The sequence below is a fragment of the Aotus nancymaae genome, unplaced genomic scaffold, assembly GCF_030222135.1.
Source record: "Aotus nancymaae isolate 86718 unplaced genomic scaffold, 86718_ANA_hifiasm-v0.15.2.pri h1tg000073l, whole genome shotgun sequence".
In the NCBI taxonomy this organism is placed as follows: domain Eukaryota; kingdom Metazoa; phylum Chordata; class Mammalia; order Primates; family Aotidae; genus Aotus; species Aotus nancymaae.
In genome coordinates, this window is record NW_026988488.1 from 1,532,813 (window position 1) to 1,548,673 (window position 15,861).

General features: G+C 42.8%; 1 protein-coding gene and 1 pseudogene across 10 annotated transcripts in view; both read right to left on the bottom strand.

The window, feature by feature from the left end:
* Window positions 1-247: 247 nt before the first annotated feature.
* On the bottom strand, window positions 248-4,531 carry LOC135271048 (uncharacterized; annotated as a pseudogene).
* A 2,310-nt stretch (window positions 4,532-6,841) lies between these two features.
* Window positions 6,842-15,861, bottom strand: part of ARHGEF9 (Cdc42 guanine nucleotide exchange factor 9) — a 174,482-nt gene continuing 165,462 nt past the window's right edge. For 8 of the 10 annotated variants that reach the window (XM_064367720.1, XM_064367718.1, XM_012460885.2 and 5 more), the window contains one exon: window positions 6,842-10,097. In XM_064367720.1, coding sequence (XP_064223790.1) covers window positions 9,916-10,097 — 182 coding nt within the window. In that variant the 3' untranslated portion in view covers window positions 6,842-9,915. The other 2 variants (XM_064367722.1, XM_064367719.1) reach the window with 2 other exon arrangements.

Below are 15,861 nucleotides of genomic sequence, written 5' to 3' on the forward strand. Positions count from 1 at the left end.
CCTTAATCACTTTAATGGATCTCCTGTATTTTACGCATACTCTTACCTCTGTTGTGGACTAGTAGACTGATTTCATCTTGATAGTCCTGGTTAATCACGCCAGCCAAAACTGTAACTCCCTTTTTAGCCTGTTGACTTAAAGGTGGGAAGAGCCCAAAGTGTCCAGGTGGCAATTTTAACTTCCAGTTTAATGAAATTGTTGTTGTGTCTCCTGGTGGCAGTGTTCCTCACTCTGGAACTAAGACCTCTAGGCAACAGAATGTAATGTCGTTGGAAAAGGAAGCAAAACTTTTGCTAGTGGATCACTAGGGGTGATGGTGAGTGGTCCCATTTCCATTTCCACCCCTTGATTCCTGGACCCCTGAATCCTGGCTATGGGAGAAACAGTACCATATATTGGCCGCTGATTCATAGAATACACAGCCTTGTGGAGAACCTTGCCCAGTCCTGCAAAGTATTGTCACCTAGTTGGTGTTGTAATTGTGACTTCAAATGGACATTCTACAGTTCTGTCAATCCAGCTGCTTCAGGATGATGGGGAACAAGGTAAGACCAGTGAATTCCATGAGCATGAGACCACTGCCATACTTCTTTAGCTGTAAAGTGAGTACCTTGGTTAGAGGCAATGCTGTGTGGAATACCATGACTGTGGAAAAGGCATTCCATGAGTCCATGGATGGTAGTCTTGGCAGAAGCATTGGATGCAGGATATGCAAACCTATATCCAGAGTAAGATTCTATTCCAGTGAGGACAAACCTCTGCTCTTTCCATGATGAAAGAGGTCCAATATAATCAACCTGCCACCAGGTAGCTGGCTGATCACCTTGAGGAATGGTGCCATATCGAGGGCTCAGTGTTGGTCTCTGCTGCTGGAAAATTGGGCACTCAGCAATGATCATAGCCAGGCCAGCCTTGGTGAGTGTAAGTCCATGTTGCTGAGTCCATGTGTGACCTCCATACCTGCCACCATGGCCACTTTGTTCATGGGCCCATTGGTTGATGACAGGGGTGGCTGGGGAAAGAGGCTGAGTGGTATCCACAAAACAGGTCATCCTATCCACTTGATTATTAAAATCCTCCTCTACTGATATTACCCATTGGTGAGCACTCACATGCGATACACATATCTTCACAGTTTTGACCACTCAGAGAGTTCCATCCACATACCTCATCCCCAAAATTGTTTGTCACCAATTTTCCCACCATGCACCTTCCAAGTCCCTGACCATCCAGCCAAACCATTGGCTTCAGCCCATGAATCAGTATATAATCACACATCTGGTCATTTCTCCTTCCATGCAGAGTGCACAACCAGGTGCACTGATCGAAGTTATGCTCATTGGGAACATTTCCTTTCACTGCTGTCCTTCAGGGATATCCTAGAATGGGGCTGTATTGGTGCAGTTGTCCACTTTTGGGGGGTGCCTACATATCATGTAGAATCATTAGTGAACCAGGCCCTAGTGTTCTCTTCCTTTGTCAACTGATCATAGGGAACTTGCCATGAGGCCCTCAGGAGAGAGGGCCCCTAGTAGAGGCTAGGGGAGAGAAGGCAGGGTGGCAGGAGTGGAGACCATGGGAATTTGAGCTACTTCCTCATGTTTACTTATTTGTGACTTCAGGACCTGCTCAAGCCCATCACATATATATGCCACTTACATTTGAAGATGGAATGTTGTTGTGCAGGACCCACCGTATGGCTAGATAAGTCAGAAAGCCCCCAGTTCATGATAGGCAGTTCAGGTCACATGGTAACTTGATGACCCATAGTCAAACGTTCAGTTTCAACCAAGGCCCAGTAACAGGGCAAGAGCTGTCTCTAAAAAGGAGAGTAGTTATCTGCACAAGATGGCAGGGCCTTGCTCCAAAATCCTAGAGGCCTCCACTGTGATTCACCTATGGGGGCCTGTGAAAGGCTCCAAACAGCATCCCCAGCTGCCACTGATACCTCAAGCACCATTAGATCTGCTGGGTCATTTGGCCCAAGTGGCAGAGCAGCTAGCACAGCAGCCTGGACATGCTGCAGAGCCTTCTCTTGTTCTGTACCCCACTCAAAACTAGCAGCCTTTCAGGTCACTGGATAAATAGGTTGGAGTAACACACCCAAATGAGGGATGTGTTGTCTTCAAAATCCAAATAGGCTCACTAGGCATTGTGCCTCTTTCTTGGTTGTAGGAGGTGCCAAATGCAGCAACTTATCCTTCACCTTTGAAGGAATATCTTGACAGGCCACATGCCCTGGACCCCTAGAAATTGTATGAGGTAAAAGGTCCTTGTTTTAGTTGTATTTATTTTCCTTCCTCTGGCACTAAAAAGTAGCACCAATAAGCTCAGTGTGTTTGCTACTTCTTGCTCACTGGATCCAATCATCATGTCGTCAGTGTAACAGACTAGTGTGATATCTTGCAGAAGCAAAAAGCTATCAAAATCTCTCTGAATAAGATTATGACACAAAGCCAGAGAGTTGATATACCCCTGAGATAGGACAGTAAATATATATTTCTGGCCTTGCCAGATGAATGCAAATTCCTTCTGGTGGACCTTATGCACAGCAATAGAGAAAAAGGCCAAGTCAATGGCTGCATACCATGTACCAGGAGATGTGTTAATTTGCTCAGTAATAAAACCACATCTGGTACAGCAGCTGCAACTGGAGTTGCCACTTGGTTAAGCTTACGATAATTCACTGTCATTCTTCAAAACCCATCTGTCTTCTGCACAGGGCAAATGGGAGAGTGGAACAGGGATGTGGTGGAAATTAGCTCCCCTGCGTATTTCAAGTCCTTGATGGTGGCATTAATCTTCACAATTACTCCAGGGATGTATTTTTTTTTAATTTAGTATTTTTATAGGTAGAGGCAGCTCTAATGGCTTCCATTTGGCCTTTCTCACCATAATAGCTCTCACCGTACCAGTCAGGGAGCCAATGTGGGGGTTCTGCCAGCTGCTAAGTATGTCTAAGCCAATTATGCATTCTGGCACTGGGGAAATGACCACAGGATGAGTCCGGGGACTCACTGTAAATCGAACCTGAACTAAACCTGAACCTCTGTAAATCCTCTCACTGTAAATCGAACCTGAACTAAAACTCCATTAATTACCTAACCTCCATAAGCCCCTACTTTAACTGGAGAACCATCATGATATTTCAGGTCCCCTGGAATCAATGTCAGCTCAGAACCAGTGTCCCGTAGTCGTCGAGATGTCTGATCATTTCTCTTGCCCCAATGAACAGTTACCCTAGTAAAAGGCCAGAAGTCTCCTTGGAGAAGGATGGCAGAAAGATTCACTGCCTAAATTGTCAGTAATATAGTGGGGTCCTTCCTCAAGGGGATACAGCCTTGCCTTCATTCAAGATGTTTTGGGTCTGTAAGCTAGGCCAAGTATGGAAATTGACTGAGGTTTCTGTGATTCTGTTTTTATAATTTAAATTAGTCTTTTGTCCATTCTACATTGAAGTTTTCTCCTTATATAAATTAAGGAAAAAGCAGCAGGCTTCCCACCAATGTCAATTCTAGGAATACCGTGGTTAATTAGCCAATGCCAGAGCCTCTACATGAGTCAGACTATTCTGACTGCTGCTTTGTCTCTGCTGTCCATTATGGTAGCTATGCCCACCTTGCCATTGATGATTGAGTGCCAACACTTGGCCCCTGACACTTCAGGATCCAATTATTCCCACTGTATTTAAATTTTGTAGTTGAGTGACCATGGTTCCCACTGTTAAATCTGGCATACAGAAAAGAGCAATTACAGGGCTCTTAAAGATTCAAGTGCTGCCCTCACAAATCTATTTTGCAAGGCACTGGTCAAGGGTACATCTTCTGAACCCTCCCAGTTGGGATGAGTAGGTCTAAAGTGACTAATCCAGCCCATCATTCCAATCTCCCTAAGCCTTTGGATCCCTTCCTCTACATTAAACCAAGGGAGAGCAGGCATTAGCAGCTCGCTCACGTGGGCCACCTATTAATCCACATTTCAGCTAACCAAGCAAATAAATTATTAGAACCTTTTTTTTTAACTTCCCGAGCTGCAACATTAAAAGCAGAGTCCCAACTTAATGGGCCAAAATCCATAAATTCAGCCTCATCCAATGCTATGTTCTTTCCACCATTATCTCATACCCTTAATATCCATTTCCATGTCTGTTCTCCAAATTTTTGTTTATATAAATTGGAGAACTCAAGCAATTCCTTTCAAGTGTATCCCACCTCCTCATGGGTCACACTCTCAACCTCACCTCTAGGGTCCCTCTGGGACTTTAGTCTAGTTACAGGTCTAGAAGTGAACAGGGGTGTTGTAGGTTGCTCCTGAGGAGAATCAACACTATCTGGCTTGTCAACTGCCTCAGGCAGTGCAGCGTTTATCTCCTCAGACAAAGGTGGAAAGGCTGATTGGCAGCATGGGCCAAGGAGGGGATGTTGCCACTACTGGGAATAGGGAAACTGTTCCTTCTGGGAAAAAAAGGTTCATCAGAGATTACAAACTCAGTGTCCCCAGGTTCATCAGGGTCATCCCACATGTCACCATTCCAAGTTGCAGGGTCCCATTCTTTTCCAATCAATGTCCTCACTTTAACAGTAGACATCTGGTGAGGCTGTGCATGCACCTTTCATTGCAGGTCAGTCACTTGCATGATAGAAGCCTATGTCTGTTTTTCCCCAATTTCAACTCTTTCTCTACAGGAGATAAGATTCTCAGGGCAATCTTAGCAGATTTGAGGCTCTGTATCTGCTTCTGAAGCTGGGAGACAGAATCCGTTGAGTTCATCACTTTCTTTCCTCACTTTGTCCACTGTACTTAGAAGCAATTAACCAGCTTGATTATGTTCCTTGGTTCTCCACAAATGGTCAAAGGTATTCTGTATAGAGTCACTAAACTCCTTGCCTCTCACAAGTGGTAAATCAGGAGTATCAAATGCATTTATTTTGCGTTAACTCTAAACAGTTCACGCCAAGGACTATCAGTGTTCTCCATACTATTAAAAGTACAGTCCTTAGTATTTTGGGGTCTATTTGTATTAAACAGTCAACTCCAGAAACCCCAAACCAATGAAAGAACTCTATCCTTAATATTGTGTTCCTCTAGAACTACTCCTGGTACCAAAATCTGTATTAGTCATGGTTCTCTAGAGGGACAGAACTAATAGGATACACACACACACACACACACACACACACACACACACACACACGTATGTATGTAAAGGGGAGTTTAATAGGATATATATATGTATGTAAAGGGGAGTTTATTAAATATTAACTTACACGATCACAAGGTCACACAATAGCCGTCTGCAAGCTGAGGAGCAAGGAGAGCCAGTCCAAGTCCCAAAACTGAAGAACCTGGAGTCTGATATTCTAGGGCAGGAGGCATCCAGCATGGGAGAAAGATGTAGGCTGGTTTCTCTTTTTAGATTTTTCTGCCTGCTTATATTGTAGCTGTGCTGGCAGCTGATTAGATTGTGCTCACCCAGATTAAGTGTGGGTCTGCCTTTCCCAGCCCACTGACTCAAATGTCAATTTCTTTTTTCACTACCCTCACAGACACACCCAGGATCAATACTTTGTATCCTTCAATCTAATCAAGGTGACACTCAGTATTAACCATCACAGGGGGTGTTCAGAAATGATTCTCATGGCGATAAGAGGTGTTTTTATTTTAGCTACCTTAAGAGAGAACCTAGTGTATCTCAGACTGTAACAACCCCACCATTTGTCTCCCCACTTCTAATGCTCTTGGAAAGTAGTCAGGGAAGACTGAGACCAGATGTTGCCCTCTTCCTCTGCAGGAGGTAATTGAGATTTATTTCTGGAAATTAGGAAGGCTAAGAATTGGCAAGATATAGGAGGGACTGCTGAGAGCTAAGTCTTGCTGATTTTGGTGTGGAGAGATGACAGACCCTAGGGAAAAGGGAAAAGATGGTGATAGCAGAGGAAGACGTTAAATAAGGAGAGCCAAGAAATGGAGAAAGGGGAAAAGTTAGTGAAAGAGAGGAGGGTTTAATTATCCTTTCTTCAAATCAAATCCTGGAAGTGGTGGGGGGCATCCTGAAGGCCAAAACAGACAGGGCTCACATTCTAATCCAGAGGCTGAACATCTGCTCCCCCTTCCAACTATACAGATTGTAATAATTATCTGGACCCTTTTAGTAAACATGCATATTATTGGGGTCACTGTTTAGTTGCTCTGGAGAAAGGCAGGTAAGGCAATGTCAGAAAGGAACCTCTATTATTGGGTTTCCCACAGGGAGCATAAGATACCACATAGAGGCCTACTGACAGCAAGGAACATCTACATGCAGATGACACCATGATAGAAGAAACAGTAAGGTCACTCCACCCACTCTGCGGAACAGATAAGGAATACAGCTACCTCTGAAAAGACAGGATCAAAGGCTTTAGGAAGGAAGTGGGAGTTGCAAATTCCTAAGTGATATGGTCTCTTGATGGGTTCAAAAGGCAGCCTTAAAGCTTCCATGAGGGCTCAGGGCCAGTATTGCATTTGCTGCTACAGGGAAAAGGAGCAAGGTCAGAAATGGACCTTTAAGTCTGGGTAACATGAAGGATAGTCCCATTCATAATGACATTTGACTGCCCCGGTTACAGGATCAAATATAGTCCTTGTGGTTCACTCTTCCAGAAAACTAACGGAAAGCCATAGGCAGACCATAGGATGCCTAGGAATCCAACAGCAGGGTTGGCAGGTCAAGACAGGGTTGAGGTAAGCTGCCCCACACAAGGCAAATTCCCTTTATTTCACAATTGGCAACACACACACACACACACAGACACACACACACACACACACAAACACAATGGAATGAGTTATGCCCAGAGGTGACTTTTTACTTCTTTTATTGAACTCCATAAATATTTTCATAAGGCTTTGTGTCATTACAACATTTTTTTTGTTAAACATTTTTTTAACACACAACTTTGACACTTGTTTGACAGAGTCAAACAGTCAGATAAGAGAAACAAAAGAATAAACTGGCAAATGCAGAGCAGCAAGGGTAATCAAAGTCACTGTTGCCCATCCATCCACCCCAGCCCACCCCATCCCCAAAGCACTAAAAGATCACTATTTGGCTTCACACTAGAATTGTTAGAACTCTCTTGTTGCTGTTCTTATAGATCCATTAGAAATATACACATAGAGAGAGTGGGAGAAAAAAAGAATAATTAGATGTCTGTCCTAGGACTCCCCACAGCAGGTCCCATAGAACACATTAGCAAGGCTTTTTGGAGAGCAAATCCTAGCCTCATTGAGTTGAGGAGAGGGGAGCTCAGGGCCATGCGGAAACGGGAGGATTACAGAATTCTTGGGGTTGCCATTGCTGTTGGGACACAACAGGTTTGGACACTGAACCCAGGTATTTAATTGAGCTCCCCTTGGGGCTGTTGGTCACTGGTCTGCTTTGATGCTATAGACTGAGGGAATACTCTAACCAATGGGGAGATGATTTCTTGTTGTTCACAAATTACTGGCATCTCGTGAGGCCAGTGGGTTCAGTAGAGGAGAAATGAGGGTTGAGAGGTAATATCCCTGATCTTAGAGCCCTGGGTACAAGCCCCAAGGAGGGAGGAAATGAGAGGGCTTAGTCAAAAAATGTAGGCCCAGAGACTTGACCAAGCATCCCCTTCTGGTGTGCTGCCAACCCCTGGAGAAGCATGTCAAGGCCAAGCCCAGTGAGGAGGAGTGCAAAGTAGAAAAAAGAGGTACACTAAAGAGAGGCCTGCACAGCTACCAAAACACTCTGTTTTCCAGAGAGGACATTTTAGCTTGTGTGCTGGCCACCAGGTCCCTTGCTATGGAGGCTTATGTAGTTAGGTCATGTGCTGAACAGTGATGGCCAGTCCCGAGCTCTGGCCCTCTCCCCAGATCAGGCTCATCTTTGACTTATTATACAAGTCTGACTTGGTTGTGATAGAGTAGAAGCTTAAATAGCTTATAATTGGATTCTCACAAAGACAGGATTCCCAGGCTGGGCAATGCCTGGTCTGGATCAGGAGGCATAGAGCAGTAAACATACTAGCTATTGCTGAAGCCTCCACACAGTTATGGCTGCTGGTTGGTAAGCTGAGGTCCTTTCATGATGACGTCTTCTCTGATGGGGTTTAGGACAGACTCCCAATCTCCAGATTCCACACTACAGTGGCTTGCTCTCCACAGAAGAGTTTATCTTTATTCCTTTATGCCCCATTCTTTTTGATGTTCAAGGTCTATCCATGAAAAGGGCCATGTGTGGAGGAAAAACAGGTACTGCTACACCCATAGGAAGCCTGCCTCTCTGTGAAAAAAGTTAGATTTCCCGAGCAAAAAACTGGCCAAAAGTGAGCCTGAGGGTTCACTTTTGAGTCCCTTCCTCAGACTGCTTATTCAGAGGGAAAATTGTCCCTGGGCCCTTACTCACTTGCCCAAATGTCCTGGGATGAGAGGATGAGAGGATGTTGGAAACAGGGCCTTCTCTGAGTGCCAGAACAGCTTTAACTATATCAATACCAAAAATCCTGATGTGCTAGGATGGCAGGAGAAAGAAGAAAGAGAGAGGGAAAGAAGCCGGGTAAGATTGTCCATGCAATCTGTTAACAATGGGAGAAGTCACACAATTTTGGGGTGGTAGAAAATGCAGGTACAATACTGTGGATCAAGGCTATCTCTTTCCATGCCCATCCCTGTTCTTTCCTGTAAAAGGTTACTATCGGTCTTGGACCCTATCTAAGTCAATAATTTGAGGGTAGCTGATGATCCTGGTGAAGTGAGCTCTGTCTTAAACTCCTCCATACTCCTATCAATGCTATCTAAACATCTGTAAATGGGAGCAGAAACAACTAGGACACTGAACTGATTGCTTTAGGGATCCCTGCCCTAAACCGATTTGGTACTGGGAGGCAGGTAAATCCCTCCCCCGGGAGGCAGAGTCTCAACTTCTTTGCTTCCAGTTCAGATCTTTTCGGCTAAGGGAGAGACAGGCCTAGGAGAAGACCTATAACAAAAGTGGCTTGAAAAAAGAGAATAACTGGCTCAAACTAACTCCTAGATGCAAAATTGCAATGACCCAACAGTGCTGCAACATGAGAACCCCCAGTGACATAAGAAACAGCCCAAATGCAAAATGTTCCCTAAACAGAAGTCCACTCCAGCATCATTATAGTCTGATACTCCCTTGCTTCTATTTGGGTGTTTGATCCCTCCATAGTACCTAAAACACAGTAAAAGCAATAGGAATACTGAGCAGTTATAGCACAGGGCACAACAGAACATGTCCACACTGGCATGACTGAGGACAGAGGATACTGGAAAAAGGTCATTTGGGGGGAACTGCAGGGCTGAAGGAACTTTTGCAAATAATTGGCTGAGGGAGAGGAGAAAGGAGATCATCCCCTTCCTCAATGAAAAGTAAAAGAGGGGAAAAAAACCCAACCCCCCCAACTCTACCACATCAAATAGAATTAAAAATTCATCAACATTAGTATCATCAGAAATGAGAAAAAAACAATACAAACACATCTATGGTAATAATGACAAGTCAAGGAATCACAGGGGAGCAAAGAGATTATTTTAACAAGAAAAGGAATGACTAGAAATGTCAATTGTTGAAAGCAAAGGGAAGAGGGACAGGGTAAAAACAAAAAACTTTTAAGACGGGATCACATGTTTGGAAGTCATTGATATGTCTTCCTACCAACCACAGATTTTACTTCCCCAAAACAACAGAAAATGCTTTTGTTCCTTCTCTCTCTCTCTCTCTTTGTGCGTGTCTGTGTGTGTCTGTGTGTGTGTGTATGTACTCAATCAAGGGTCTCTCTGTGTGTGTGTATAAATTTCAACAGTGCTTCTCCGAAAAAAGGTCCATCTATAAATATAATTTTATTTATTTTATTTTAAAATTATCTGCCTCCCTGTAGGTATCATTTTTTGAATGGGGTTAACCTGCTGAAGTTTTGCCAGAATGGTGACTGGCTGCGCTTGGGTTCGGTGAACTCAAAGACCTGCGACTGAGCGATGCCATCGGGGACCAGGTACTGGCCGTGGTTTAACGGGTCCTGTGGTGGTGGGTAGGAAGGAGGAACTGAGCGGGCAGAGTTGACACCTAGAGTAGATGGGAGATCAAAGGGAAAGGGTGTTAAGTTATGTAACAAAGTGCTTCTCAAATTACCCAGTGACCACTCTGGGCAGACAACTCAAGGCAGACTGGTTTAGAGTGTGTGAACTGGAATTACAAATCATCTAAGGAGATAATTCCTTTTTCAAGCAGATATTGGAATACCATAGCTATTACTGCAACCCCACACACTTCCACATCTAGTCAGGTATCAAAGAAATTTGGGGTGTTTCTATCATCTATTTTACAGATGAGAACACTGACGTCTAAAAAGAAATGTGATACTCAAGGTCACATGGTAAGTTAGTGACAAAGCAAGGGTCAGAACCTACATTCTTTGACTTCTCAGTTCAGAGCTCTTTCCAAGAGACTAGAATCTCTTATGCAGGGCTTGGTCCTGCAAATAACCCAACAAACTCCATTTAACTCCAACGGTCTTGGTTTTCTCTTTCTCTAAGTTCCCCCTGGAAGTTTTAAAAGAGCCTGGTTAAGAACTATTGACTTCAGGACGGTTTCTGGGAGAAATTTTCTAAAACCGTAAGGTAGTGTTCTAAAAGCATAAGGTTAGTGTTCTGTCCTGGGTTGAGAGTGATGAACCTGCATTTAATAGGCAATTGACATCAGTAGGTGAAAGAGAAAGTAAACTTAATAACAGAAGGTATAATTCATGGGGAGCAAGGAAGACGGAATATATGTATGTCTTTCAAACAGAATAGCTTAAATGACACTAACATTAAAACCTACTCAACATTTGTAGGTAGGTTTGCAACCATCAAAGCAAAACCCGCATTAATGGAGGACTCCAGGAACCTGGAGGCCTAAAGTGATAGTTTAATCCTGATCTATATTCAGAGCAGAATACAACGAGACATACAGCATATGATTCAGACATGCCAGGAAGGCTTCTCTCTGCTGCTCCCAAATACCTTCCTCACCTACTACTCAGGGTCTGGAATTCCAGCATTACAGTTACTTTGTTTTCTTTTGCTTGATGACTAAATCCCATTACCCTGGAAGTAGTATCATTTAAGCCATCATCAGCCATTGGCACTTCAGTGAGAAAGATCAGATTCTTTCTAAGAGCTAGTTTTACAAGGTGGTAAGTGTCAGAAGTTTGAGGGTACTGAATGCCAACAGACAATACAGAGATGTTAGGGAGTTTTGTGAGTACTAATTGGATTTTTTTTAAAAAAGCTTTTATTTGAAATCATTACAGATTCACATGCAGTTTTAAGAAATAATACAGATCCTGTGTACTCTTTACACAGTTTTCCCAATGGTAACATTTTGCAAAACTATAGTACAATATCACAACCAGGATATTGACATTATAACAGGATACAGTCAAGATATACAGCATTTCCATCATCACAAGGATCACTGTTGTTACACTTTTATAACCACCATCTTTCCTGGGTACTTATCTAAAATAAAGGAAATGAGTACGTTGAAGTGATATTTGCACTCCTATATTTATCACAGCACTATTCACAATAACCAAGATATGGAAAAGATATGGAATCAACCAAAGTATCTGTCAATGGATGAATGGTTGAAGAGGATATGGTCTATATACATGGTGGAGTATCATTCAGCCACAGAAAGAATGAATTCCTGTCATTTTCTGCAACATGGATGGAACTGGAGCTCATAATGTTAATTGAAATAAGCCAGGCACAGAAAGACAAATACCGAATGATCTCACTCATATGTAGGAGCTAAAAAAGTGGATTCCATGGAGGTAGGGAGTATAATGATGGTTATTAGAGGCTGGGAAAGATGGTGTTAGGGAAATGAAGAGAGGTTGATTAATGGATACAAAAACACAGTTTGATAGATGGAATAAGTTCTAGTGCTCAGTAGCACAGTAGGGTGACAGTAGTTAACAATAATTTATTGCATATTTCAAAATAAATAAAACAGAAGATTTGAAATGTTCCCAACACAAAGAAATGATACATGTTTGAGGTGACAGATATCCTATCCTAATTACCCTGATTTAATCGTTAAACATTGTATGCATGTATCAAAATATCACACGTACTCAATAAATATGCACAATTATTACATATTAATAAAAAATAAAAAAATCAACTGGGCATATTTGTGTGGGTCTATTTCTGAGTTCTGTGGCATTGATCTAACATGTCCACCCTTCTGCCAAAATTACATTGTCTTGGTTGCTGTAATTATATAATGAGTGTTGAAACTGGGTAGATTGATTACTCACGTTTTATTCTTCTTTTCTGAGATGATTTTAGCTATTCTAGGGGACTCATTTGATTTTATGCTGGCCCCAAAGCCTCTGAAGATGAAGTCTGTGCTCATAGCCATGGGGAGCTCTATACTGGCCAAATGAATTAGGTTTATGGACCAGGAATTAGCATATAACTTTCACAAAGTTATATATCAATTCTTAAAACCAAGGCAGTGTAAAAGACAAAGGTCAAGCGAAAAGGCCTTTCTTGGAGTTAGATCTGGTATTCTACACTGTTATTTCAGCCAGGCTCCCCCTCCCCCAGAGCAGTAGACTGAGTTGATAATGTCCCAGTGTTACAGATGGGGTTGGGAGGGGACACTAGAGTAGTTACCTATCTAATGACATCTGCATTGGAGAGCTCTTAACAATGCCCCTCACTTCCTGCGATGGGTCATTGAAAAGGTCAAGGAAGCCAGCTTTCATGATTATCTGAAAGAACCTCTTCTTGCTCTTCCCAGGTACATATTGTAACTAATAAATTCCTACATTTGAGAACCACTTCCACATGTATTAGTTTGAGTCTCAAAATATATCAGTTACCACAGCCCTGGACTAGGAGAGTCTTGAAGACCAAAAATAAAAATAAGAGAGGAGATTTGTAGTAATCCTGGGAGGTTTGAAACTAAATGAGGCCAGGCTCAGTGGCTCATGCCTGTAATCCCAGAACTTTGGGAGGACGAGGTGGGTAGATCACCTGAGGTCAGGAGTTCGAGACTAGCCTAGCCAACATGGTGAAACCCCGTCTCTACTAAAAATACAAAAATTAGGTGTGGTGGTAGGCACCTGTAATCCCAGATACTTGGGAGGCTGAGGCAGGAGAATCACTTGAACCTAGGAGGTGGAGGTTGTAGTGAGCTGAGATCACATCATTGCACTCCAGCCTGGGCGATAAGAATGAAATGCCATCTCAAAAAGAAAAGAAAACTAAATAAATTTCTTTGAAGACTTTAGAATTGCTGTTAAGGAAAGAAGCAAACTGTTCAACTAAACTAGTATTTAGACACTGGGAGACAAGAGAGAGCCTAAAAGGAATAGCCTGGAGATACGTAGGGTGGAGAAGGACTGTGACCAAAACGCTTGGCATGAGTTAGCAGGGCTATCTTCTGGTTAACCAACTCCTGGTTGCTTTGTGGATATTCCTTTGTTTGAAGTGTTCTCAGTGAAAAGACAAGTCAGTCTCAGATATGCTTGAGGAACCTGGGCTGGGATAAAGGAGTACCACAAAGGTCAGTATGGTGGATGTGATGGTTAATAGTGTCAACTTGAATGGATTGAAGGATACACAGTATTTTTGCTGCATGTGTCTGTGAGGGTGTTGCCAAAGGAGATTAACACTTGAGTCAGTGGACTGGGAGAGGCAGACCCACCCTCAATCTGGTTGGGCACTATTTAATCAGCTGCCAGCATGGCCAGAATATAAAGCAGACAGAAGAATGTGGAGATACTAGACTGGCTTAGCCTCCCAGGATATATCTTTCTCCCATACTGGATGCTTCCTACCCTCAAACATCAGACTCCAAGTTCAGCTTTGGGACTGGAACAGACTTCCTTGCTCCTCAGCTTGCAGATGGCCTATTGTGGAACCTTGCGATCATGAGTTAATACTCCTCTATGAACTCAGAAAGATAGATAGACAGACAGATATCCTTTTAGTTCTGTCCCTCTAGAGAACTCTGACTAATACAGTGAGAGAAGTAGAGGAAATTAGAGTGAGGAAGTTCAGGAGCTGACAGCATCCAGGAGACAATGACAAGCTGTTAGGACAGTTTCCCTTTTGCAGCCTGAAAACTCTTAAGGTGGCTGGGGCTCTTTTCTACTCACATCTCTGTCTGAGGAACTGGAGCAAAATCTTACAGAGTTCTGTTAATACAGGTCAGATCCTTACTGACATTAACTCCAGACTGCTTTCTAACACTATCTCTCACATGTTATTATAGCAATCAAAAGTTTGGGAGTTAATTTGCAACCTTAAATTAACTCCCAACTTTTTGGTGGCTAATTAAGACTGGCCTTAATTCCCTATATAAGGGGAATCATATTCCCATGATGAGGAAAAGAGACAATAAGGGCATCCCAAGAGCTAGAATAAGCAGTTGAAGGGGAGACATGTCTAGTCAGTGGAGCTAGGTGCACTGCTTAACTGGAAATAAAATATTTACAGGCATTCAGCCTCAATTAAAAAGAGCTTTAGGCCAGGTGCAGGGGCTCACACCTCTAATCACAGCACTTTGGGAGGCCGAGGTGGGAGGATCACGAGGTCAGGAGTTCGAGACCAGCCTGGCCAACATAGTAAAACCCCGTTTCTACTAAAAGTACAAAAAAAAAATAAGCCATAGTGGTGGCGGGCACCTGTAATCCCAGCTAATCGCTTGAACCTGGAAGGCAGAAGTTGCAGTGAGCCAAGATCATGCCATTGCACTCCAGCCCTGGTGACAGTGTGAGACTCCATCTCAAAGAAAAAAAAAAAAAAGGGAGCTTCACATGGCTACTGGAAATTTCAGGAGACCTGAATCTGATCATTTTGGATAGTGACTCATTCAGCTCCACAAAGCCCACTGAGAAAACGGAAGGAAAAGCTTGGGGAAAGTAAGGTCTCATTAAGATTGCCTACCCCTGGGGACAGTGAAAACGGCTATCAGCAATAGCAGCAGCTGTCAGTCATTGAGACAAGACAGAAAACTAAACTCTTCTTTCCAAGCATGGGGCATCATCAGGACCCTGAGATGGAGAGGAGAAAGCAGTGAACTCTGAGTAAAGCCGAATTAAGTTCAGAGTTATTTCACTCAAAGACCCTCAGCAACTTCATCTAACAAATGGAGTTACCAGTGACCGCATTCTCAGGTTACCATAAAGATGAAATGAAAGAACTTATATAAACTGACTGATAATGAATAGGTATTCTAATAAGCAGAAAGTAGTTCCTTCCCTTTGTTTGGCTGAGCATCATAGTTTTGTTCTGGTTCATCAGAAAAGAGAAACTAAAGCTTTACTTCAGATTTCAATTGATTTGCAAGGTATTTTTTCTTAAGTACTTTGGCTTGTGGTTACCAGAAAGAGGGAATATCTGAATCTTTTGTCTTGGCTCAGTTTGAGGTTCTTTATTGTGATTTGGGGCTCCTGATTTGGCACGTGTCCTTAGACCAGTGACGGAAAGCTGAATATCTTTATACTTATTAAATTAAGTGTGTGTGTGTGTATACACACACACATTATTGTCCATCTGTCTCTAAATTATTAGTAAAGTTTCTCTTATTTTTAAATAAAAATAAACAGAGGTTTGATTTTTTGCTGTACTCAATGAGCTATCTTTGGACACTTTGGACACAAGTACCCTGTATGATTCACTCCTTAGCCTTAAGCATTTAAAACCATTTGTTATCTGTCATCAAGGACACCTAGGGACCTGAATACTCCTCCACCAACCCCAAGTAAAGCTCAGCACAGAAATGAGCCTACGAATATGTAAGCATGTAGCTTATGATTCCACAGTCT